Source organism: Sorex araneus, chromosome X (assembly GCF_027595985.1).
Source record: "Sorex araneus isolate mSorAra2 chromosome X, mSorAra2.pri, whole genome shotgun sequence".
NCBI classification, from domain to species: Eukaryota; Metazoa; Chordata; class Mammalia; order Eulipotyphla; family Soricidae; genus Sorex; species Sorex araneus.
The window spans coordinates 239880982-239905392 of record NC_073313.1 but is presented as its reverse complement, the minus strand read 5'-3'; the positions used below and the strand labels follow the sequence as shown (position 1 = coordinate 239905392).

At 39.2% G+C, this 24411-nt stretch overlaps 1 protein-coding gene across 1 annotated transcript in view; it reads right to left on the bottom strand.

Moving 5' to 3' along the window:
* Positions 1-24097, bottom strand: part of CPO (carboxypeptidase O) — a 101674-nt gene extending 77577 nt beyond the window's left edge. Inside the window, exons 1-3 of the mRNA XM_055121264.1 lie at positions 24062-24097; positions 23891-23945; positions 14062-14182 (exon numbers count right to left, since the gene is read on the bottom strand). Of these exons, the coding sequence (XP_054977239.1) occupies positions 14062-14182; positions 23891-23945; positions 24062-24097 (212 nt within the window). The remainder of the gene's footprint in view (positions 1-14061; positions 14183-23890; positions 23946-24061) is intronic.
* Between the last annotated feature and the right edge of the window lie 314 nt (positions 24098-24411).

Here is a 24411-nt window from a genome sequence, read left to right as displayed (position 1 = left end):
CATGGCCAAATGTGCAGTATATTTTTGTCTTACATCCTTTATAGCATAAGAAATATGGTTCCAACTAAATTGAAGATTTTTCTTCTCTTAAGAAATGTGATAGTTGCCAAAGAATGATGGAGTTTCCAGAACTTTTCTCCCAATACTTAACAGATGAATTTATTGGCTGGAAAAGCAAGAGCAAATCCAACCTTCTTTGGAATCATGCCCAAACTCAACAACAGTGACATCAATAAGTGTCACTTGGAGGCATGCATAAGAGACAGAAAAAGAGTGAAGCACACACAAAACCACCAAAAAGGCAGCAAAGTAATGCATATCTAACCTTGATGAAGTACTAGAGTCACAGTATGAGATTTACTAATCCATCTGCATTTTCTGGGTGGTTCATTAGGAACCATAGGGATGACAGTGTCCTTACTGAATAACAAATTTTCAGAAATGCTGCATCTTGGGGCCAGAGCGATAGCACCATGGTCAGGGCACTTGTCTTGCAAACAGCTGACCTGGCTTTTACTCCAGCACTCCATATGGTCCCCCAAGCTCTGCCAGGAGTGATTCCTGAGCAAAGAGTAAGACCTGAGCACTATTGGGTGTGCCCTTCCCCATCCAAATAATAAATAAATAAAAGGATTTTGCGTGTGTTCTTTCTGTTCTCTATTTAAAACTATGACAGTTCTTGTTCTCTTGGCGTTCAGACCACCCATTTATGACAAGCACCAACAGCTTCGGTGGAGGCTTTTGGATTCAAAGATATTAAATCATTTCATTTTGAAATAATACAAACTCTCTAAATTTTGAGAGAATGCAAGGAATTGGGCATAAAAATTTATACCTCTCTTCTCTCTTGAGTCTAATTCTCTGAGAGTTGAAGGCTCCTCTCAAATGAATTCTTCATACCTATTTCCAACTAATAGAGTGGATCATTTACCAGTGTCATTTATTTTATCCCAATTTTGTTTTCAGTGTTTTCACGAGGAGTGAGGTCGCACTCTGTACGGAACATGTTTTTGTCCACAAGTGAGTTGTGTGGACAACTCCAGACAGCCCACAATAATGCAGATTTCCTGTGCACATATGATTTGTGTACTTTCTATTCACTAAGGAATATGTAAAACTAGCCCATTTCATTGACTCAATGGACATGCCCATTGTGTGATGGGCACCATGTTCCATATCATGCTTCCTAATGGAGTCAAGTCTGTGGTTGCTTAAGTGTGGCCTCATATTTTATTACTAGTTTTTTTACATTACAGGGAGAGTTCTCTTACTTCGGTTTGGAACTAACAGGGACTTTGTTTGGCAAACAATAGTAGACAAGCAACATAGTCACTTAGCCTTTTCTGCCATCTAACCTAAGCATGTTCCTGCTTTCCAAGAAATAAATTCTGCATAGGAGAGGGTAAAGAGCCAGAATCCCATAATCCTGGTTGGCTAGAAAAGTAGCCTGGTCTGAAAAGATGGAAGCTCTTCATTCTTATATTCTTCCTAGCCCATTCAGGTCCTCTTGCCAATTCTCCTTTTTTATGTATATTTTCCTAATGTTTAATTTTCCTTTTCAAGATGTAACCTGGTTTTGATACATGAAATGCAAAATCAAATGAACAAGGAAAAAAATTACAAGTGAAATACTGCTACCATGACCAATAGTACACATCTAGCACATCATCAGTCCTCTCATTAAACATTTAAGGAATGCCCATTATGTCTTGGCTACACACTAGAATTACAATGGGATGAAATACGAACACCTCTCTTCCACAGCTTATCTGGTAGTGGTGAAGACAGATGCAGAAAGTAGTCATTTAAACATTTTGTTATGGGTGCTGTAAGTAGACACAGATATTCTTGTAGTGCAGGATCTAGCTGTGGCACCTTCCCTGCACAAAGGAGGTTATGAAGGGAGATAAGCAGGAGTTAGGGAGGAAAAAGACATTTAGATCCAGTGAAAATTTTGTTTCGGGCAGAGAAAACAACACATACATAGGGGATGGCTGTGAAATCATGAGAAATGGGTACATTGGCTTCTGGCCCCAATCTCTGATAATCTTTGGTATTTAACCCTGGTATCTGAGAGAGAACTGCTTAAACTCCAGTTAATTTCCCAAATCATTTCCAGGATGAAAGAAACTTCTTTGTTCTTGTAAAATAACCTCTTAATAGATGCCTAAATGAAGGCAATCACAAGAAGGAAAAAAATATGATCAGAAGCTTGGAATTTTCAACTCCACCCTGGGGAGGGAACAGATTATAGGACTAGAAATTAAGGTAATAATGGATCATGCCTTATATGACGAAGACTCCATAAAAATCCCTAAAGTACAGGCTTGGCCCTGCCACAATTCATCCAGAATAAACTGCAGTGTGCAGAGAGACTTCTAGAACTTGATGATTATAAAGGATCTTCTTTTTGAAGAATTTACTCACCTTATAATTTTGAAGTCTTAAAGAAGAAGTTGAAAATTCTTTTCTTGTGTGTGAAAGAAAGCTGCTATCTCTTTGCTAACTTATTCTACTTTCCAGTCTTCTTGTACACTGAAACACTTCTCCAGCCATACTAATGAAAGTGAATCTGTGTTTCCAGAGAACTGCAATAGAAACCCAAATGAGTTCTGTCAGCCTGGCTTTCCCCACGGACTGTTTCTCCCTCCTATATTTCCTATTCTTTCCAGCTATATGTGTCTTCCTTAAAAATGAAACATAATCTTATAAAGCAAGAGTGGTTTATAAAACAAATCACTTCCTGTGATGGCAGGGTCCAGTTGGGAGTCAGTAATCTAGCTACTTATTTTATAAGAAGGCATCTAACTTTATTAAAAGTAAGAGAATTGCTAACTGAAAAAGATGAGGTAACAACTGCAAAAGCAGCCACTACTGCACTGTAGCACTGTCCTCCCGTTGCTCACTGATTTGCTTGAGCGGGCACCCGTAACGTCTCCATTGTGAGACTTGTTGTTACTGTGTTTGGCATATCAAATACACCACACGTAGCTTGCCAGGCTCTGCCATGCTGGGAGGAAGGAGATAATCTCGGTAGTTTGACGGGTTCTCTGAGAGGGGCGGAGGAATTGAACCTGGGTTGGCTGCATGCAAGGCAAACGCTCTACTTGCTGTACTATCACTCCAGCACTACTACTGAAAATAAAGAGATGTAACAAAGGGAGGAGGATGGGATCCTTAAAACTTACCTGTTCGGGAGAGATGCTCTTCTGTGGTGGGTGGTGGGTGGGACTCAGTGAATGCTGTTAGTGTTGGAAACACCCCAAACTGAATTCCACAATGAGTACTGGGATAAACTTCTGCTGCTGAGGTGAAAAAATGTTCTATTAGGTTACATAGGAAGGGAGCTAAAAGGAAGCTCACAGGCAGAAGAACATCCATACTTCTCCTCTGGTCCTGAAATCCTTCTTGTCTCCCTCTTAGCAAAGCTATGCATGCACTCAGTAGGCAAAGCAGAAAGGTGGTCTTAAGACTGACAGCCTCAGCCTCCAAAAGAAGGACAGATAATGGTAGTTTTACAATTGAGACAGAATAACTTACACTCCTTGAGAAAGTAAGGTGTTCAGTAGGGAAAAAAAGAGGCCGTAGCTTTTGAATTTCAAATCAACAGCAATGTACAAAGACATAGAATAAAATAAAACATTAACTGTAAGTATAACAGACTTTATGAGTTAGTCACCAATTGTCCAAGGCACATTAAATGATGATGTGGCTCAATTTCCTCAAGGTGGTGCATCTTAATTTAAGTTAAATGTGGTAGATTTAATTGCTGGTTCCAGTTCTTTCCTCCTGTGTAATGGAATCATACAGCCACACCCTGAACTAGCTTTACAGGGTGCATAGTGTACTCTCTTTGCTCTTGATTTGTGCTCTGACATGTGACCTACCTCAACCAGAGGGACATTACAGAATGTGACCAGGTTTAATTGAAGTTGCATAACTGAATCTTTGCGCTTTGATGATCTACAAAGAAAATAACTCGCCCTAATATAGTTACTTTCCTTTTAACCTTGGCTCCACAGTAAAATATATAGATCAAATCCTAATCTTGTAATCACTAGTCCAAAGAAAGAGGAGAGAACCTGGAGCAAAAGTGAATGCAACTGGGCACCCGAAGTCCAAGTTAAATCAGTAAGTAGAATTCAACCTGTAGATACATCAGGTTAAGAATAAATCTGTTAATAAATCTGGTTTTGTAACTGTATTCGACATAGCATTGTTGTGGGGGTAACTGAGTAATGCACTAAGTTTCTCAGACTTCTCTGATATATTCATAGATATAAGCAGGAAGCAGAAAGTGCTGATTACTTAATAAAGAGAAATTTAATACAGAGAATTGGTTATACAGGTAATATACAAGGCTAAGAAGTCAACCAGAGGGCATGGAGACAGCTTGATGGTTAAGAAGAAGAAGAAATTGCTTTGGGGCTGGAGTGATAGCACAGCAGATAGGGCGTTTGCCTTGCACTCGGCTGACCCGGGTTAGATTCCCAGCATCCCATATGGTCTCCTGAGCACCACCAGGAGTAATTCTTGAGTGCAAAGCCAGGAGTAACCTTTGTGCCTGTGCATCCCTGGGTGTGACCTAAAAATGCAGAAAAAAAAGACATGTTTAAAAAAAAAAGAAGAAAAAACTGCTTCTACTTCCAGTATGGGGAGTACTGAAAGTTAAAGACCACCCAATTGAAATGAAAGCCTAAACAAATCTTTTCAGTGGCAACTTGCATCAAGAAAGATACATAGTCACTCCCAGAGATACTACCCCAGACACAGGGAAGGAGGATAAAAATCCTGGTGGTGTTATCTTTCTCTCTACACTCCTATCTCCATTGGCCATGCAGCCAGAAACCAAAAGGTGATGTGTGGGTGAACTCAACTCACAGAAGACCATGTGCCATGCAGAATGAAACAGGGAGTGGCAACAAATGAATGAATAGGAGATTCTCTAATCAACATCAATTCTCACCTGATTACTTGAAAGGAGGAAAGGTTAGTCTTAAAGGGTCTCCTGATTCAAGAAATTTACAAAATACTCTTCTGGATACTTAACTTCAATCATTTAATCAGTTCTGACCATTGTCATGTGGTGTCCAAACATGTTAGAATTAAGACCCCAGGGCTTCTTTGGGATTACAACTCAAGCTGCAATTCTACTTCAGAAGTTATAATCACGCCTGACCTCCTGTGTTGCCCCATTATTGGGGCCAAAATTCCACCATGCAATGGTGCTTATAGAATAAGAACCCAGCTGTGCCCTAATGCCAGCAGAGCTGGTATAGTTCCATCTCTATTGAAGGTCAGAGATCCACACTATTGATTTTTTAAAATGAAAAAGGATTCATTACTCTTTTTACTTTTTAACTTGAAGATTAAGAGTTTCCTGAGCTACACTGTGTGAATTCCAGAGCACTGAAGTGTAGAGAAAAGCTCTATTCATTCTCTCATGGCTATTTGCTCCTAGAGCATACAACTTATGCTAAGGGTGACTGAAATCAAACAAACTTTCACATCAGTCAAACCATTATGCAAATTTGACCCCGCCCCTCTCAATGTTTAGACCTCTCCTGGTTCTTCATGTTCTTTGCATTAACAATGAATACTTTTGAAGACCATTGATCACCTTTTTTTTTACTTAAAGTCATGCCTTTATAGACATGTTTATATATGAGTAAACCTCCCCCCCAAAAAAGCGCCTTTGAGTAAGATGAAATCTTTTCCCCCAGGAGGCTGCTTAACTCCTCTACAAATATATAAAATGCAGTAGTTATTAGAGTGGGGAGACTATATCACTAGTGAAAGCAATTGGGCCCCAGTTCCTGCCCAAATGAGTTAAACTACTCTGTTCACAGTTGGAAATAAAGGGAATCTTAAAGGTTTCATTTTATGGCTACACATTAGATTTGAGAAAACTAAGGTTGTGAAGTATAAAGTGATTTGCCCAAGGCACAAGGTTAGTTAGTAAGATGTGAAAAGGCATTCAAATAAGCCAGATCAAATTCAAACTAAAGGAGACTTAGTGCCTGCAGAAGCAGATGAATGAAAGACTGGGAAAAGATTATAAGACCCTAGAGAAGAAGCTTAATTTAAAGAGATATGTGCTAAGGAAAATAAAAAGATTATGCATGTCTGTAGTTATTTATATGTTTAGTTTATCTACCTATAATTTTATGCGTAAAATATATGTAATACATATTCTACATGCTTGTATTTAGTCTGAGGAAAAAGCACTATATTCTCCAAAATCCATACCATGTCCCTTTTTTCCTTTATTACTTCCTCTCTCTTAAATGTTTGTTTGTTTTTGGCCAAACCCAGTGGTAGCACTGTAGCACTGTTGTCCCATTGTTCATTGATTTGTTCGAGCAGCTTCTGGAGGGATGCACATGGAGTGAGGGCGATCTGGCCGCGACATCTGTCACCCCATTGATCATCAGGGTTGATTCGGCTGATCTGGCTGGTTAGGCGGGTGTCCCCTTCCTCCCTCACTGCTCCTTGTGTGTCCCTCCCGAAGCTGCGCGCTCGGTCGAAGAGGACAGGACTTCCCCGAGTAGAGACAGACCGGTCTTCGGTCTTCGGATGAGGGTATAGGCATAGCTGCGCCCCCCTGCTAGAACCTCCAAACAAGCTCTCTTAAATGTAGTTTAATTTATCTCTTCAGCAAACTAAAAACTTTCAATGTACATTGAGATAATAATATTGACTATGTTGAATAGTAGAATATAGCACAAAGCAAAAAGACAAGCCTGCCTCCAATTTTAGGAATGAGATAAGATCATCATGTTGACTCCCCTACCATGTGTAGGAGTATTCTCACTTTAGGAAAGTCATCTTTCCTCCTCTGTCCATTTTGTCATCTATATAAATATAAAATGTAGCTAATTATACCAGCCAATCCTTCTTATAGACTCCCATTTCTCTGCTGGAATCACAACGGCATTAGACAGGTTTTCAACTTCTCAGTATCTTGGGATTAATAGGACTACAGAAATAAATTAGTTATATAAATAAAACTACATTGCTTAATATCTTTTTATTTGTATTTTGTATTGGAATAACATTGTATTATGAATAATGTGATCATTCATGTGTTCATCAATTATGAATCAATATCTGCATATATTACTTTAAGCTCACTACTGAAAGTACAATTCTATTCTTCATCATGCAATTTACTTTTTTTTTATCTGACTTCTTCCACCTTTCCTTCTGGTAACTACTGGCATGACCTTAAGCCTAAACTTTTGTTCTATTTATTCATGTACATAATTTTAATAAACAGATATAAAATTTGGTACTGCTGGCATTTGAGATAATAATGTTTCTCTATTTTTTGAGCATAAAGCTAATTAGGTACTAGTAAAAAATATAAATATATCATATATATTTATCAGTGTTTACAAGTATATTAGAAATTATTAGATTGAAACCAATAACCCTAAGTTTCTTGCCACTCCCTTCTCCTGACACACACACCCATGAACCTCAGGCCAGTGGACACTCAGCCCACCAGAATGAAGACTCTGACTCTTGGCCTGCCTCATTCCTTTGGGGTAAAGTCGGCACAATTAACAGACATCAAAGTGTTTTATGAACCCACCCCCCATCATATTACTAGAAACCCAACACCTTATGCTCACCATCATGTTTAAGAGATGAAAATTTATACTGTTTATGGGAAGGAAACAGAGAATGGCAGGGATAGGAATTCACAGGGGGCAATTACTTTCTCTTGCATGAGCTTGGCACAAACATTGGTTTCATTGGCCACAAAGAGTAAGAAGCAATGAAAAGAACTTTTCCTTTTTTTTTTTTTTTTTTTTTTGCTTTTTGGGTCACACCTAGTGATGCACAGGGTAGTTACTTCTGACTCATGCACTCAGGAATTACTCCTGGTGGTGCTTGGGTGACCATATGGGATGCTGGGAATCGAACTCGGGTCAGCCACATGCAAGGCTTTACCTGCTGTGCTATATCTCCAGCTCCAGAACATTTCCTTTTTGGACCTCCAAAAATGTCCTTGGAGGGGCTAAAGAAATAGTACAACAGTTAGGCACTTACCTTGCCTGTAACGAAATAGGTTCCATCATTGGCATCCCATATGGTCCCTGAGCCCCAGCAGGAGTGATCCCTGAGCACCGAGCCAGTAGTATTCCCTGAGCATAGCCAGGTGTGACCCCCAAACAAATCAAAACAAAGTCCTCTGTGTGAGCCTGGCAACAAACGGGAAGTAGTTTGGCAGTGGTCTAGATTATGCAAGAGTGGATGGAGGCAACCGAGATAATGTTGGGGCTACCTGAGCCTAGGCCTATCAAGGCAAGAGAAATGGGGATGCTAAAAGTCAGGAGGAAAAAACTGTTGATCAAATAGCAGATGTTCAGAAATTCCATTCATTTCCAATATGGTTAATTGGAATTTGGGATTTGGAAATGAAGTCTTTCTTTTTTCCTCTTATAGATAAGAGGACAGATCTTCACAATATTCAGGAGGAAGCAGCTGCATATTTTGGCATCCATTTAGAGGAAAACAGTAATATATGAAATATTACTGCAAGTATATAAGGGAGAAATTTGAGTAGACAGCCAACACAAGAGTGAAGAGTGGAGAATAGTAAATTTATGAGGTTTCCATATGATGTGGTTTCTCAAAGACAGTGTATAAAAAAAATAATAGGGAACAAGGAGAGAGGGATAGAATCAAAAGACTTGGAACAGTGAGCACCAAATTGAGGAAAAGACTTTTCTGAGAGACACTTAAAAAGTAATCAGAGAAACAAGCTAAAGACCCAGAAAGGGCAGTTTGTCTGGGGCTTGAAATGGAAAGAATCACAAGGAAATTCCTCTACTATATCAAACTCTCAATGGACCGAGAAATCTGCTGTGCTAATAGCTCTGAATCAATTGCTTTGCATGAGACTCTGTGCTAGTCCAAATGACTTTGTCAAACTTCAATTTCCCAATTTAAACACAGAACAAATAATAATTTCCAGGTATGCATAGCATTACAGCTATCAGCCTGACTCATTACAAAGAAGTCGAGTGAGTTTATACACTGAAGAGATTTCTCATGTGAGTCTCAGAAAAGCTGGCATAGCCCCTTCTGTAGCACCTTTTCTTCTGTGCCCTTCTCACCTTCAAAGTGTGCTGTGCTCCATCTCATAGCTCATTCCTGGAGAATGCTTGTCACCCCTTCACTGTTCTTCTTCCTTATCCGGTACATCACAAGAGAGCCCATGTGACTACAGAGAATTAATTGTTGATATAAATTTTAAAGTTTCTGTGACTTTAGATGACTCTCTTCTATGCTTTAGCCAACTATTTATCTTACTGGGAGAGAAGTTGCGCCATTCTTAGATAATCAGATAGTATATTTTTCTGAAAGCCACCCTAAAAGCTGTCCTTGGGACCTGAAATTAAAATAAATTCTTGTCTTACAAAAGCTACAATCATAAAGAGGTGTTAACGTTGAACTATGACCAAGTAGGATGTTATTTGATCAAGTCTTAAATATCTCATCTGAAAGGGATTCTCCTGAGCCAGTCAAGTGGAGGGACAGAGAGAGGAGTTGGTCAAAAGATTCTAGACTGTCATCTGGAAGGAATGCAAAGAAATTAACATTTAATGAGAGCCTTCTAAATGTCATAAACTTTGCCAACTTATTTTGTATTCTTTATCTCACTGTGGCATTTAAAAGACACATATACTTAAAATCAAAAAGTTTATGTCACTAGTTCACATTCACACAACTTTTAAAGTGGTAAATCCAGAATGCATGCTCCAGGCTATTTAAATTCACCCCCATTTCAAAGGCTGAAGAGCTAGTATAGCAGACAGGGCATTTGTCCTGCCCATGCCCTACTCAGGTTTGATTCTTGGCACCTCATATCGTCTCCTAAGCCCAGCAAAGAGTGATGCTTAAGTGCATAGTCGGGAGTAAGCCGCAAGCACTGCCAGGTGTGGCCTGAGAACAACAAAAATTCACCAAATTTTGCTTTTAGTAGTTATGGGTTTTTTGTTGTTGTTTTTCTTTTGTTTCCAAATGGCTTTTTCTTTGCCCTTCTTTTTTAAAAAATAGTTTTGGCTATGCCCAGAAGTGCTTTTGTCTTAGTCCTGGTTCTGTGTGGTGCTCAGAGGACCATATATGACGCTGTTTGCTCTGTATCTACTGTTTCACAAGGATACCAGCACCACTGATGCCTCTGCTGTCACATGTCCTGAGGAAGAGTTCTTCTCCAGTGTTGAAAATGGCATGATGTGATTGATGCCTTCTTGTCTCGGTCAATCCAATGACATCATACTTGATCTTCCACACTTGCACCATCAGGTCTTCGATAGATGCTTCCTATGCAACTGTACATGCATTAAAAGTGCAGACAATCATTTTAGTCCTTCATTTTGGCAGCCTAGTTTGTCCCTGATATTTTATCAGCCTCTCCTTGCTCGTCCTTCTCAACGCTGCCATATTGGGGGCTCTTCCAGGAGTAGGGGAACGAGGCCCATTTTTGTTACTGTTTTTGGCATCTTGAATATGCCATGGGTAGCTTGCCAGGCTCTGCTGTGCAGGTGGCATGTACAAATCCCAGACTGGATCTACTGTATGCAAAACAAATAACTTACCTGGGGTACTATATCTATGGTTCCTTTTCCTTCATTTTTTAAAACTTTTGATCTTGTTCAACGCTGCCCAAACCCCTTGAGCTCTCCCGAACCTGGCTCACCATCTTGCCTTAGACAGTGTGCGGATAAACACACCAGGCAGGGAACTCTGCATGGGACCCCTGCTGGACATCGCTGGCTGTTTTGTAAGGTTTTGTAAGATTTGGATGGAGTGGCATTGGTGGGGCATGAAGAGACCACGGCTGGGCCGAGTCGCAGTTCCATAGGGCATGGAGCCACGGTGGTGATGCACGCAGTGGCTTATCCACTACAGGGTGCTGCCTGCTGGCCACCAGGTGACCTGGGTCTCCGCATGGGAGTTTTACCCGGCACAGACCCTCTGCGATGGGGTCCTGCCTGCCAGCTGCTCAACAACCTCAACAACCTCCGGGCACATTCCATCAATCTCAAGGAGATCAACCTGAGGCCACAGATGTCCTAGGTGCTGCCCAGAGATGCAGGCAGGTGCATATTTGTCAGTGTGCAGGTCGTTACAACATGCCAGTTGACCAAAAGCTTGCTTTTGGTGGACTGGGAACACCCATAAGGATGATTAGAGACCACCCCAAAAGCCTCCGTCCCTCTCAGAGAGTCTGGCAAGCTACCCATGACATATTTGATATGCCAAAAGCAGAAACAGTAAAAACAACTTGCTCTTCATGTATTTGGAATGAGTAGATGCCACTGGGCTACACTAGCATGTGGCAGGGATGAATGAAGACATTACTGGAGCCCACTCAAGCAATCATTGAACAACGGGATGACATTGACAGTGACAGTGACAGATCTTGTCTAGTTGGGCCTTTCAGAGGGAAATTGCCTCCTGTTCAAAGAAGAGACACCTCCAAGAAGCTAGAACCCAATGAAGTTCAATAGCAATGTGTCTAAGACACTGGAGTGGATGTTGGCAGTAGGGGGTAGCAGGAATAGAAGAGCAAGTGTAGCATGGCCCAGAACCTTGGTAACACTTTTTCACTGCAGTCACTTTCTGTGTCTTCCTTCCTAGAATTGAGCTTAACTGGTAGTTAAGTCAGTTCTTAACTATCGAGGACAAACTCTAACATAACACCTGTTGTACGATGCTTCATTATACTTAGAACCTATTTAATAAAGAATTCTGAAGTTGGTCCTCCTCAGGTCAAAGAACAGAAAAATTTGGAAATGAGACTGAGACATTCCCCCCACCCATATTTGATTGTCAATTTCTTGAGGGAGGAAATGAGGCACAATAAGGATTCAGTAATTCTTATAGGATGAACTATTAAATGAATGGGTTAAGTGAATTCCATCTAGAAGAAAAAAATATAAGTAACTGTAGAAACAGGATAGGTTAAATGAAGTGCACACTCAACTGATAAGATTTTTCCAAATGGAGATTTGTATCTGACAAACACAAATAATATAAAACTCCAAAGCTAAAACATTAAAAAAGACTCCATACAGCATAGAGTATAAAATACCTTTATACCTTTAGATTGCCTTTTAAAATCTTCCTATATTAGGTATTATAATTTTCCTGTCCAATGTTCTATAACCACAAACAACAGGCAAATTATACAATGCTCACTGTAACACTTACTTTTATTCTAACTTAATCCTCTCAGCTCCCCTCCTATTAATAAATTTTACAGCCCATTGATGGTACATATAGGAAATACCTCATAACAGGGACTAAATGCTTCTATTTATTGACAGTCGCTGTGGGTCAGGCACCCCAATAGATCCAACAGATCTTACTTAATTTTTTCAACAAGCTTAACAAAGTGGATATCAGATTTCCACATTTAACAGGTAGCATTTCTAGGCCCAGGGTTAAGTAATGGACACCCCTGCCACCACAACCACCAAACTCCATAGTAACAGGAGACAGAGTGAAGAAGATAATGAAGACTTGTATAAGTTTCAGATCAGACCTTGAAACACCTACAGGCCACCTCATTGGATATAGTACTCAGCTCCTATGGGTATGGTATTCAGTATGTCCAGATATGCCACTTCTCATTTTAATTATTGTCTTGACCCTCCATTGTGTCTGATCACTCAGTTGAATGATGCAAAAGACAACAAAGTCCTCTCCTGTTCTTCTTATCTTTCCCTGTGAATGGAAAAGACCACCCAGCAACTTACAAATCCTGGAAGTAACTAAACACCCTGCTTATGCATAAGAAAGTTCAGCATTTTATCTGTTCATTTATCAAATATAATATACCAAGCTAGGAGTTCTGTTGCATATTGAGAGATGAAAATCCCAAAATAAAGCCCAAGCCCAGCATCCTTAGAATTATTTTGCAGGAAACAAGGTATATCAAACACCACTCAAAGTCTCCATTCCCAGAGAAAAAGAACCCCTATAAATAGCAGATTCTGTTGCTATAAGCTGCCCTTATGTGACTCTGATCTGCGATTCCAGCTCAGATCAGCTGCCTTGGAGAAGGATAATTGCCCACAGAGATATCTACAATGAAAATGGGGCTGAAATGAAGTCAAACTTGTTTCTGGGGCACCATTTTCTGTGCCAGAGGAATGGGTGAGAACACATTTTGCATCTCTTAATAGGAGACACTGAATCCAAAGGTATCACAGAACAACATGTTCCCCCTCTCACAGTTGGAAATCTTTCACCCAAATGCAGACATGTAAATAACTAGAATAACTAGAGTCAAACTCGGAGCCTCCAGGGAAGAAATTCATGAGCATTGCGCAAAGTGGTTTATAAATGTCATGCGATTATTTCTTAAAATGGGTTAGACAGGTGTTTATCCATGCTTTCTTAATAGACCAAAATGATTTTCCATTCTCAAATCTTTCTCCTATAAACTGAAATGGCTATAGGCTGTCTCCAAGGGAGAAAATGAATGCATACAAACACAGAATGTGTCGAAGCTGGAAGGGGACTCAGAGTTCAACTCATCTAGTCACCATCACGCTGAGGCCAGGAGAGCTGGCTGGTGGCTTGCCTCGGGACACAGCCAGGACACGTTCATAGATGAGCTCGGATGGAAACCTATGCCTGTTTCATCTGAGTTCAGGAGGGTTTTTAGACACCCCAGGGTAAGTAATGCTAATTCAGGGAAGCAAGAGTCAGAGTGTCATGTAATGACTTAGGATACTAATACCGAGTCAATAATGCCATAATATTTTTAGAAAGCAAACATAAATGATTGCACATAGAGATAAAGATTGATTTTAATCTGAAAAATAGAGAAGTAAAAAAAAAAGTTAATGGTTGGTGTGAAAAAAAAAGATGAAACCATGTTCTCAATTACCCAGAGTGAGTCTCAGATTGTAGTCATGAATTGTCTCCACATCTCTGGTTTCTGTTATGCTTAGAGAGAGCAGTGTACCTCAACCCTTTGCCTACCACAGTTCTCTTCCAATTTTGCTTCCTTCCTGTGGCCCCCTATCCTACCAGATGGCCCCCAGTCTCATGTTATGGTCCTCTTGGAATATCTTAGGGTTAGCTCTCATGGGTGATCCAAAATCCACTAAGCCAAATCCGTAATACAAGGTGTCCACTTCCTTTGTCATGCCTAAAAGAAACAGCATAGTGTGACACTAAAATGATGTCTCCTTCCATTTTTTTCCTTACTGCTAGGTTGCCTTGATCAAGTTACTGACTTCTCCAATCCATTCCCTCAATTATGCCTCTCTTGAGGGGATTCTTCCATGTATTAAGAGAGGAAATTTATGCAGTAAGTGCTCAACACATATTAGTTGCTTAAGTTGTAATTTATTTATCATTTTATTGTTTTCCTAACAATAATTTTTCCACAAAAATTTCTAGCTAGTATTTTCTGCTCATTCTAAATTATTTCCTTAGAATAAGTCTTAGAAGTGTGTTTACTACATCAAAAATTATGTCTGATTTTTTCAGATGTATTGCCTAGTTGCTCCCTTAAAAAATGTGCCAAGTAATTTCCCTAAGAAACTAGATCACTCATTCCCTCACATGTTCTCCACAACTAGAATTATGTTTCTAATCTCTGTCAAATTGACTAATTGAAGACCATTATTGCTTCAGTTTTACTGTTTTGTAAGTTGTGAAGTTAAATGATCTTTAATCTATATTTTGGAAATTTACATCTCCCTCTCTTCCTCCTCTTTCAGATTTTTGCATATGTCTCTGGAACAATTTGATCTTTCTATAATTGATCGTGAAGCCCATTTAAGTTTTGTCTTAGCCCCTCTAAGTAAAAATATGTTTGCTAGATTTTAAGCACTTTGCTTTCCACTCTCTCCATAAAACCTGGTTGTGAAATGTGTCTAACAAACATTGATAGAAAGATGGATGGATGGATGGATGGATGGATAGATGGATGCCTAGACAGATGGATGAACGGATGGATTTTTGAATGACAGATGATGGGATTATATACAATGTTTCTCTGGTTCAGTTCTGCAACATTTCTATGATATGAAGCCTGAGGTTTTTCCAGCATTCCCATTCATCCATTTATTAAAGACAGAAACTATCATGCAATCACACCTCTAGTGAAACTCTCACTACCAGAAACTCCTTAGCACACCGGTTTCTTGCTATGAAGTTGCAATGTCACAAAGCAGGTAACAACTCAGATTCCCTTAAACTAAAGAGTCTAAGTAAGCAGTTAGTATTCATCAAATGAGTGATATTACATTCATTTGAATCCATAAATCTACATAGTGCACCAACTAAGAGAAGGAACAAGACTCTGGGAAAACAAAAAACAGAGAGAGAGGAACAGGGTATGAAGCTTTCCCTGTTCTTAAAGACAGGAGTTGTTTCACTCCTTTTAGGTGTTATTGGAACCAGGTGGTTAAGGAAGTGTGGCAACACAGCCCCAATTCCGTGTGAGAAAGCATGACCTTCATGTGAAAGAAGAACGTGATTCCTCAGCTCCAGTCAATAGCTGCCATAGTAAGAATGTGAGTTTAAAGTTACCAGAATAGAAAATGTTATATGAAATCCTATGATTGAATGTTAGTTTGGGGTCTAACAAAAGGTTAGATCTGGCACACTGGGGGTAGTTTGCAATCTCTACACAGGAAGCTGACAACCTTAAAAAGAAAGCAGCCATCCTGCAAATGAGGCTCTGTCCAGGTGGTAAAGTGTAAGGGGCTCAAGGGAGCGAGGAGTACTTGAGGTCTGAGGCAGTTGCAGTGAGAGGAAAGGCATGAAACTCATTTTGTAGAGTGATGTTCAGATCTCCGAAAAGACCATGAAAACACACTGAATGGATACTTCAATCAAAAACCTACATCCAACAAAGAATTGCTGTGCCAGAAATAGAGACACAGTCAAGACAGCATGTGTGAAGTCCTGTGGATCCATAATCCATTGTGAATTTTGGTCTGGGCAGATTTAGAAAGACATCAGAGAGCCACAGTGAGGAAGAGGGCAGGTCAGCTCTCCACAGGACAGAGTTTGCTCCAAGCTCTGCAGCATTGCAGATGCAGCTCTTGTCATTTCCCTCCTGAAATTTACCCCATACTCCTAAGTTTGGCTATCCACAAGCATACATGCCAATAACAGCCTGACAAGCAGCATCAGAAAAAAAATCAGGACTCACAAGTTGACATTGCAGAATTTATTCTAGCAGACTACCATTTTCCAAGTGGCTGCTTCCCCTCTTCCTCTTTGAACAGCAACTCATGTATGATGTTCTGTTTTTCCATTTGAAAAGGCTCTAGCTGAACACTTGCATGGTTTCCATAGCAACTATCAGGTAGCATCGGCTTGTGCCTTAAGCTGAGACTTCCAGCAAGAAAGCCAATACAGTAGTATATTGTTTCTTCCTGGACTAATCTTTTAAACTGTAACCTATACTGTTCCCATAATATATTCGATCAGAAGCTTGAGTGGTTTATTGAATTTAATGTGCCATGGCTCTCTTTGGCCTGAACAATCCATTCAGTAGTTTGCCTTTATTTTGAATTTTCTTCTTGGCAATGAAAAGTGCAGGGCCTACTACAGTGCACGTTTTTTGATTTCTCAGATTCCAAGAAAGAAAATGAATTTGCACACACAAACAAACTGTCTTTTTAATCTCACACTGCTTGAAGAATTATTCATCTTATTTTGACTGGACCCAGATGGGCTATTTGCCAAACATCTGATTTCTAGATACGGTATATATTACCAGGGGAGAGCTAATACATTTCTGTGATTGGTGAACACTGTTAGGAAGCAAGAAGTTAAAAACCATCTGGTTCAAACAGTAGCTATCAATTCCAGTTCCCCAGGAAAGTCCTTCCTTCACATCCTTACAGAGGGAACATGTCTCCTGGGTGAAAGAGTTTCAGAAAATGGAGGTGCCCTAGCTGTGAAAGGGAGCATCACAGTGGAACACTGTGAATGGGAGTGTTCTTTGAGGTTATACAAATGAGAAGTTCAATTGTTTCAGCAAGTTTCAGACTAGCCTAGAAACTAGAACAAAGGGTTTTATTAGGAGTTGTGAAATTGCCCTTGGACCTTTGAATATTAAGAAAAATATGGGCAGACATTGGAATCTCTTTGTGGGATATGATTCGTTGAGTATAAATTCACTCTGGAAAGGACAATCTACATGGGTTATAGCTCAGAATGCATTATAATTTCTTCATTAAAATCTTCACTTTTAAAAATAATTTGATAGATAATCATGTATGACTATTGACTAGTTATAAAATATTTAATATTAGTAATCATAGTCTATAGATGTTTGCTGGATGTGTCCTCATTTTTATTTTCTTTAAAGCAGAGCTTAAATGTGTACTCTCATCTTTGTTTCACGCATGAAACTCTTTAGTAGTATTCTTATCTGCACATTTTCTAACTTTTTATTAACTCATAAGTACCTATGACACTATCATCTTCTATTTACAATTCTAGTTGTTATAGCAGGTACAAAAAAGAATGAACCATATGACTCCTTGGAAGAAATGTCTAATTTAATGCATAGCCTGTTTCCCAAAGACATGACCAACTCCTCCTAAACTCTGGAATCTATAAATACCACAGTAAGAAAAAGGGTCTTTGTAGATGTGAAATAGATAATCCTGGATTCTCTGGCTGGAAATTAAATACCATCACAAATATCTTTATGAAAAAGAGAAAAGGGAGATTTGACAAAAAAAGACAAAAAAGGAGGCATGTACAGAGAAGGTCAAAGATTGAAGTAAGGTGGCCACACATCAAATACCAAGAAGTTGCAGCAGACATCAGAAGTTGGAAGAAACAAAAAACAGATTCTCCTGCAGAACCTCCAGAGGATATACAGTCTTGCAGACACTTTGACCTCATGCTTCCAGCTTCCAGAACTTTGAAAAATACAATTCTATCTTGTTTGGGGTTTTGATTTTGATCCTGAGCAGTTGGTGCTCAGGACTTACTCTGTGCCCAGCAATCACTCCTGCTGAAGCTCAGGGGCCATGTGGGATGCCAAGGTCTGAACCTGAGTCTGCTGCACACAAGGCAAGTGCCCCGCTGTCTATTATCTCTCCAACCCATATCATTTTGATTTCAACCCTCACCAAGGGTATGGTACTCTGGTACTAATCCTAGGACTCTAACACAAGAGGGGCGATGAGAAGTCAAGCCTATGAGCAACTGCAATGCTAGCAACTGTAATTAACTATAGTAATTAATGGACTAGGTTAAGCATATTACATGAATTATTTCTGTCCGTTCTCTAAACATTGCTGTTAAGAAAATACTATAATCAAACTACATATTATATATAAAGTAATGTATCTCCTAAATTTCTAGGCCTAATTGGTGATACTCAAGGGATACAGATACTAAATACTGAAAAGTATCACTGTCACTGTATCACTGTCATCCTGTTGTTCATCGATTTGTTGGAGCGGGAGCCAGTAACGTCTCCATTTGTCCCTGTCAAGTGCTAGTGTAGCCTGATGGCATATTGGGGGCTCTTTCAGTCAGGGGAATGAGGACCATCATTGTTACTGTTTTTGGCATATCGGGTATGCCACAGGTAGCTTGCCAGGCTCTGCTGTGCAGGTAGGATACTCTAGGTAGCTTGCCGGGCTTTCTGAGAGGGACAGAGGCTTTTGGGCTGGCATTGTTTTATGATGGGAAGACAAAACAGATGGCTCTAAAAGGGGCTCCAAATCTCTCTGATGGTTGTCATTAGCAACTCTCCTTGTATCATAAAGTCGGTGACACTTTCTGAGCCTTATATCTGGCTCTGGAGTCCTGCCGCACCCCAATCAGTTTTCTGCTCTTGTTCATGGGATATCCAAGACTTTTTTACAAAGAGGTCTTTCTGTCCCTTCTTTTTGGGAAGATGGACTTCTAAAACTTAATCCTGGCTGGGTGGCAGTCCGGGAGAGCCACTTAAAAGTAACTGAAAAGTTACTGAAAAGTAACCCTCTAAATTATTTGCAATTTTTTTAGATATGCAGCCATCCATAACTTTAAAGTACAAATCTGCCATATCTGTTGAAATGAAAACAGCTTCTTTCTAAATATTCTAAAAGAGAACTGCAGAAAACATTTGTATGTACATTGTGCGTAGCATTAAATTAAGAGTTTCATGCAATCAAGAGACGTGCTCTACCATTGAACTACAACCCTGGCCCCCAATTTTTGATCATTTAATTGAAGCTTCACTTTTTTCTGTCCTTTTGGGCCTCTGTTTCACTATTTCTCTAAGACATATTTCATCTTTTTCAGAAGAAAACTATTACTGCCTGATTTTTTAAAAAATGCTTAAAATGCTTTCAAGAAATATGGAATTTTGCTGAAGCATAACTGTTTACATCAGAGATTCATGGGGGAGAGAAATGAAACTTTGGTCCAAGTCAGATTGTAGGGAACCAGGTATCTGTAATTTAAGGAATCTGGACTCCTTTAATAGGAATCTGGTGGGAATCACTAAAATCTTTAGACTAATAACTAAGCACTACTAATTCTAAGGAATTCAAAGTTTAGAGAAAAAGAATAATGGCAGATTGCAGGGACTTAAGGAGAACTAGGTCATATGGAAATGTAAGCAAAGGGGAAAAGTTCCTCATAAGAAATACCCAGCAGTGGAAGAAAAGAAACAAAATGGATTGGTGGGCAGGTAGCTGGGTAGGCAGCATGGGTAAACTGAATTTATCTGCAGGAGAGATGAGGTACGTGTCATAAAAGGGATATTGGAAAAGAAGCCAGTAGCTTCTTATAGGCCTAGGTGGGGAAAAGAGGATTTTTTTTTTTGAAACTCCAAAGCAAATAAATAAAATTCAGTTAAGGAACACTGAAAAAAAAAGTGATTCCAGAAACCACTGGAATAGGTGAAGAACCTTTGATGAGACAGAAGTCAAATTCACAGACAGTAACACATGCCTCTTCTTTAGTTTTTTATATGAATAAGTGCTTCTCATTCAAAAAGATATTTAGTATCAAATTCAAAAATTTGATACTAAATATCAAAGTACCCTAAAATAAGAATTATATGTTTCCCTGTCTCTCCTCAGTCTCCTCATTTCTCTCTATATCTGGATCAGTTCTAGTCCCATGATTTCTCAGGATGGTGCTATGCTTAAGAAATGGAATGCCGACTGGTCCAGCCTTTCTGGAAAACAATATGGACATTCCTTCAAAAACTAGAAATTGAGCTTTCATATGACCCTGCAATACCACTTCTGGCAATATATCATGGGGGTGCAAAAATGCATAGTAGAAATGACATCTGAACTTATATGTTCATTGCAGCACTGTTCACAATAGCCAGAATCTGGAAACAACCCAAGTGCCTGAGAACAGATGACTGGTTAAAGAAACTTAGGTACATCTACACAATGGAATATTATACAGCTTTTAGGAGAGATGAAGTCATGAAACTTGCTGTAAGTGGATGATGGACAAGGAGAGTATCATGCTAAGTGAAGTGAGTCAGAAAGAGAGGGACAGACAGAAGGACTGCACTCATTTGTGGAATATAAAATAACATAACATGAGACAGACACCCAAGGTCAGTAGACATAATGGCCAGGAATATTGCTCCATAGTTGGAAGCCTGTATCATGAGCTGGGGAAGAAGGCAGCTGGAATAGAGAAGGGATCACTAAGTGAATGATGGTTGGAGGAATCGTTCGGGATGGGAGATGTGCTGAAAGTAGATAAAGGACCAAACATGATAACATCTCAGTATCTGTGTTGCAGACCATAATGCTCCAAAGTAGAGAGAGAGTAGGGGAGAACTGTCTGCCTTGGAGGAAGGGGGAGGTTGGGAAAGGGGGTGTATACTGGAGATATTTGTAACAAAGAATGTGCGCTGGTGGAGGGATAGGTGTTTGATCATTGTATGATTGGACTTCAAACATGAAAGCTTGTAACTGTATCTCATGGTGATTCAATAATAAAAAATTAAAAAGAAAAAAAGAAACGTGAGCTGTCACTTAGCTATTGAATATAGAATACTGGATGAGGAAAAGTAGTAAAGGGGGCTTGCCTAGATCACCCTTGATCCCAGTCTTTAAAAAAAAAAAGAGGACAGAGAGGGAAATCAAGGAATGGGGGAGTGGGGTGGTGGAAGAAGCAATGGGTGAACAGTCATCAGGGTTCCAGTTATAATAAGTATGATATGCGTGAGTGGTATAGCTGGAGATCCAAAGCACAGAGTGAACAAAACTGAAAACATGAAATTTAAGCTGTAACCACCAGAACTTTGTAGTGTGTCTGTCAAGCTGACAATGGGGATGGTGTGGGAGTTGCGGTAGGTATGAACTATGGGAACAGTGGTGGAAGGAAGCTGACACTGGTGGTGGGACTAGTGTTGAAGTATTATGTGCCTAAAACTCAACTATCAAAAACTTTGCAAATAATGGTTCTTTAAAAAAATGAGGGGGCAAAAGTGAAATGTGAGCTAAAGGAATAAAGAGTTGATTGCCACTAGACTTCTATGATGCTGGACAACTTGCCTAAGCCTGTTTCCTGATCCATTAAATATAGATAATACTATCCATTTCATAGGATCAGTGAGTGCTATGAAGTCAACAAGTATAAAGCATAATTTGTGTCAGCTGACACACTCACAGCTCATCACAGTCTTGTCCAGAAAAGCCATGCAACAGAGTAGTCAAGGCAGAAATGGTTATTTGGGCACTTTGACTTCCAGTCCATTCAGCTGCTTACTGTTTGCATGACCATGGACAATTTCCCTAACCTTCCTAAAGATAGTCTTTCATTTATAAAATGTAGATAATAACATTTACTTTATTAGGGATGCCATGTGGAGTGAATGAGATATTATACAGTGAGCTGACCTTTTTCTCTTTTTACATTGATATGCAAATTTAAAATAGTATTCCACTTTCAAATGGAAAAGAGAAAATTTAAATCTCTAAGAAAAACCTATTTGGATGTCTTTCCTTATTTTTAAAAGTAGCTTTACTCACATTTTCCTGTCTAACTTTCTATGAGAAAAAATAAATAGCTATACATGGACAAATTTAATATCAACCCTCTCTAAATTTATAAAGGATTTCTTACTCTCACTTCTGAATGGATTATTATTTATCATTTTATATGCAGATGTAAATTTTTCCTTATTTTATTCTTTCTAGTTGACTTCAGTACCTCAAGGTATATGAAAGGAAAAAGTTTCACACGTTTGATATCCCAGATGATGTGAGACAAATGGGGAGGATAACAAATAAGATTTGAGAATATTTTAAAATGTAGATCCTCACAATTCACACAGCCTCTTAGTGCCAGTCTATGATATCACTTCTAGATTATTATTGAAGACATGAACAGAAAAATATGACAATTAGTTCCCACACTTCGGAGTCTAAAATCTTATGAGATTATCCTTGATTAAAATGGTCCATGTGGAAACTTTCAAGACCTGAAATCAGTTAAAATTTATTAGAATGTTCTCTTACACATACAAATACCAAAACAACTGGATATCAGACCATGGAGAAAGTTAAAAAAACAAAGTTATTGGCTCAGTATTTTAAGTACTACGTTGAGAAAAGAGCTATATATTCTAGCCTTGATTCCATACACTAAAAAAGTGAATAATGGGGCTGGAGCAATAGCACAGCGGGTAAGGCTTTTGCCTTGCATGTGGCCGACCCGGGTTCAATTCACAGCATCCCATATGATCCCCTGAGCACTGCCAGGAATAATTTCTGAGTGCAGATCCAGGAGTAACCCCTGTGCATCACCAGGTGTAACCCAAAAAGAAAAAAAAAGTGAATAATGATTGAGTGTTCATGAGACTTGGAGATTCTAACAGCATCTTCTTGATGTATAGGAGCTCCATGTTCAATGAAAGAGGCATATTTGTAAACACTAAATATAGGAACTATAATGATATTTGGAATTGAAAATCTTTTTGATTCCACTGTTCTTCCTGCACTAACGCACGCCTCAGAGGCCTGGGCCCTATGCAAACAGGATGAGAACGCTATTCCGGTATCCCAAAGAGGAATTTAAAGAGCTATGCTAGGAGTATCATATCTCACTCAAGTGAGAGAAGGAATCCGGAGTTCCGACCTCCGTCGATGGTCAGGAATCAGGAACGTTGTCTCATTTGCCAAGGCATCAAAAATCAGATGGGCGAGACACGTAATTCGATTCAGAGACAACTGCTGGACTAGAGCAGTTACCGACTGGATTCCACAGGACGTCAAAAGACCACGTGGCCACCCACCAACGAGATGGTCAGACTACTTCAAATCCCTGAATGGTTTGAGGCTCTTCCTGTTCCTGGAGTGAGCAGATATCATTGGGCTACACTAGCACGCGACAGGGACTAATGGAGACATTACTGGTGCCTGCTCGAGCAAATCGAAGATCAACAGGATGGCAAGTGATACAAGTGATACAATAATATCTATCAAAATAATATCTCTGTGGACTATGGATTTTGCAAGTATACTGTTTATAGACAATGAAACCCTAAGCTGGATTGACAGAGTTGATATAAATATAATATTTTATTATTTGACTCTTAATTCATTAACTATAAATTAAGAAATATAGTTGAAAGCTCAATTTTAGTGAAAATATTGAGACTCAATTATACCCTCTTTATTTCCTTTTAAAACATCCGTCTCTTCTACTGCTGATTGTAAATAGAGGTCTTGCTGTTCCCATGTATTAGGACAAGAAAAATAGATTTTAAAATCTATTAAAATAAAGCATACAACTTTTGTGCATTTTTAAATTCTCTCCTAAAATATTAATTTTAACAGTGAATTACTTGACATATATATTTTTTCATTAGACTGAGAAACTCTGAAGCTGGTCCTAGTCCTACCTCTGATTTTTTCTAAGTCTACCGAGGCATCATCCTTGGTTTCAATCTTCTGAACCTACAAAATAGGGAGTTTGTATTAATCAGAGCTATTTTGTAATCAAGTGAACAAAATCTGATTCAAAAATACATAATTCCTAGTGGCTGGAGAGACAGTATAGGCATTTCACTCACCTTGCATGTGGATGCCTTTAGTTCAATCTGCAGCATTGCATATGGTGCCCTGAGCACTACCAGGAATGACCTTCATCACGGAGACAGGAACACTGCCAGGCATGACCAGAAACAAATAATTTATAAAAAGTTTATATTTTTTATTTAAATGACTGAAGAGGATATAACAACTGCAAACATACCTGAATCCGAGAGTTTTAAATCATGCCACCAAGACACAATTGCTCAGATTTAATTGTCTGTTTTATTCTCTGGCTTCTTCTCCCTCTATTGTTATAAGACTATTCCATGCTTCTTAGGTTTAATCCTAAAAATGTCAAACCCAGAAGGGAAGAGTGTTTCTTTTATTC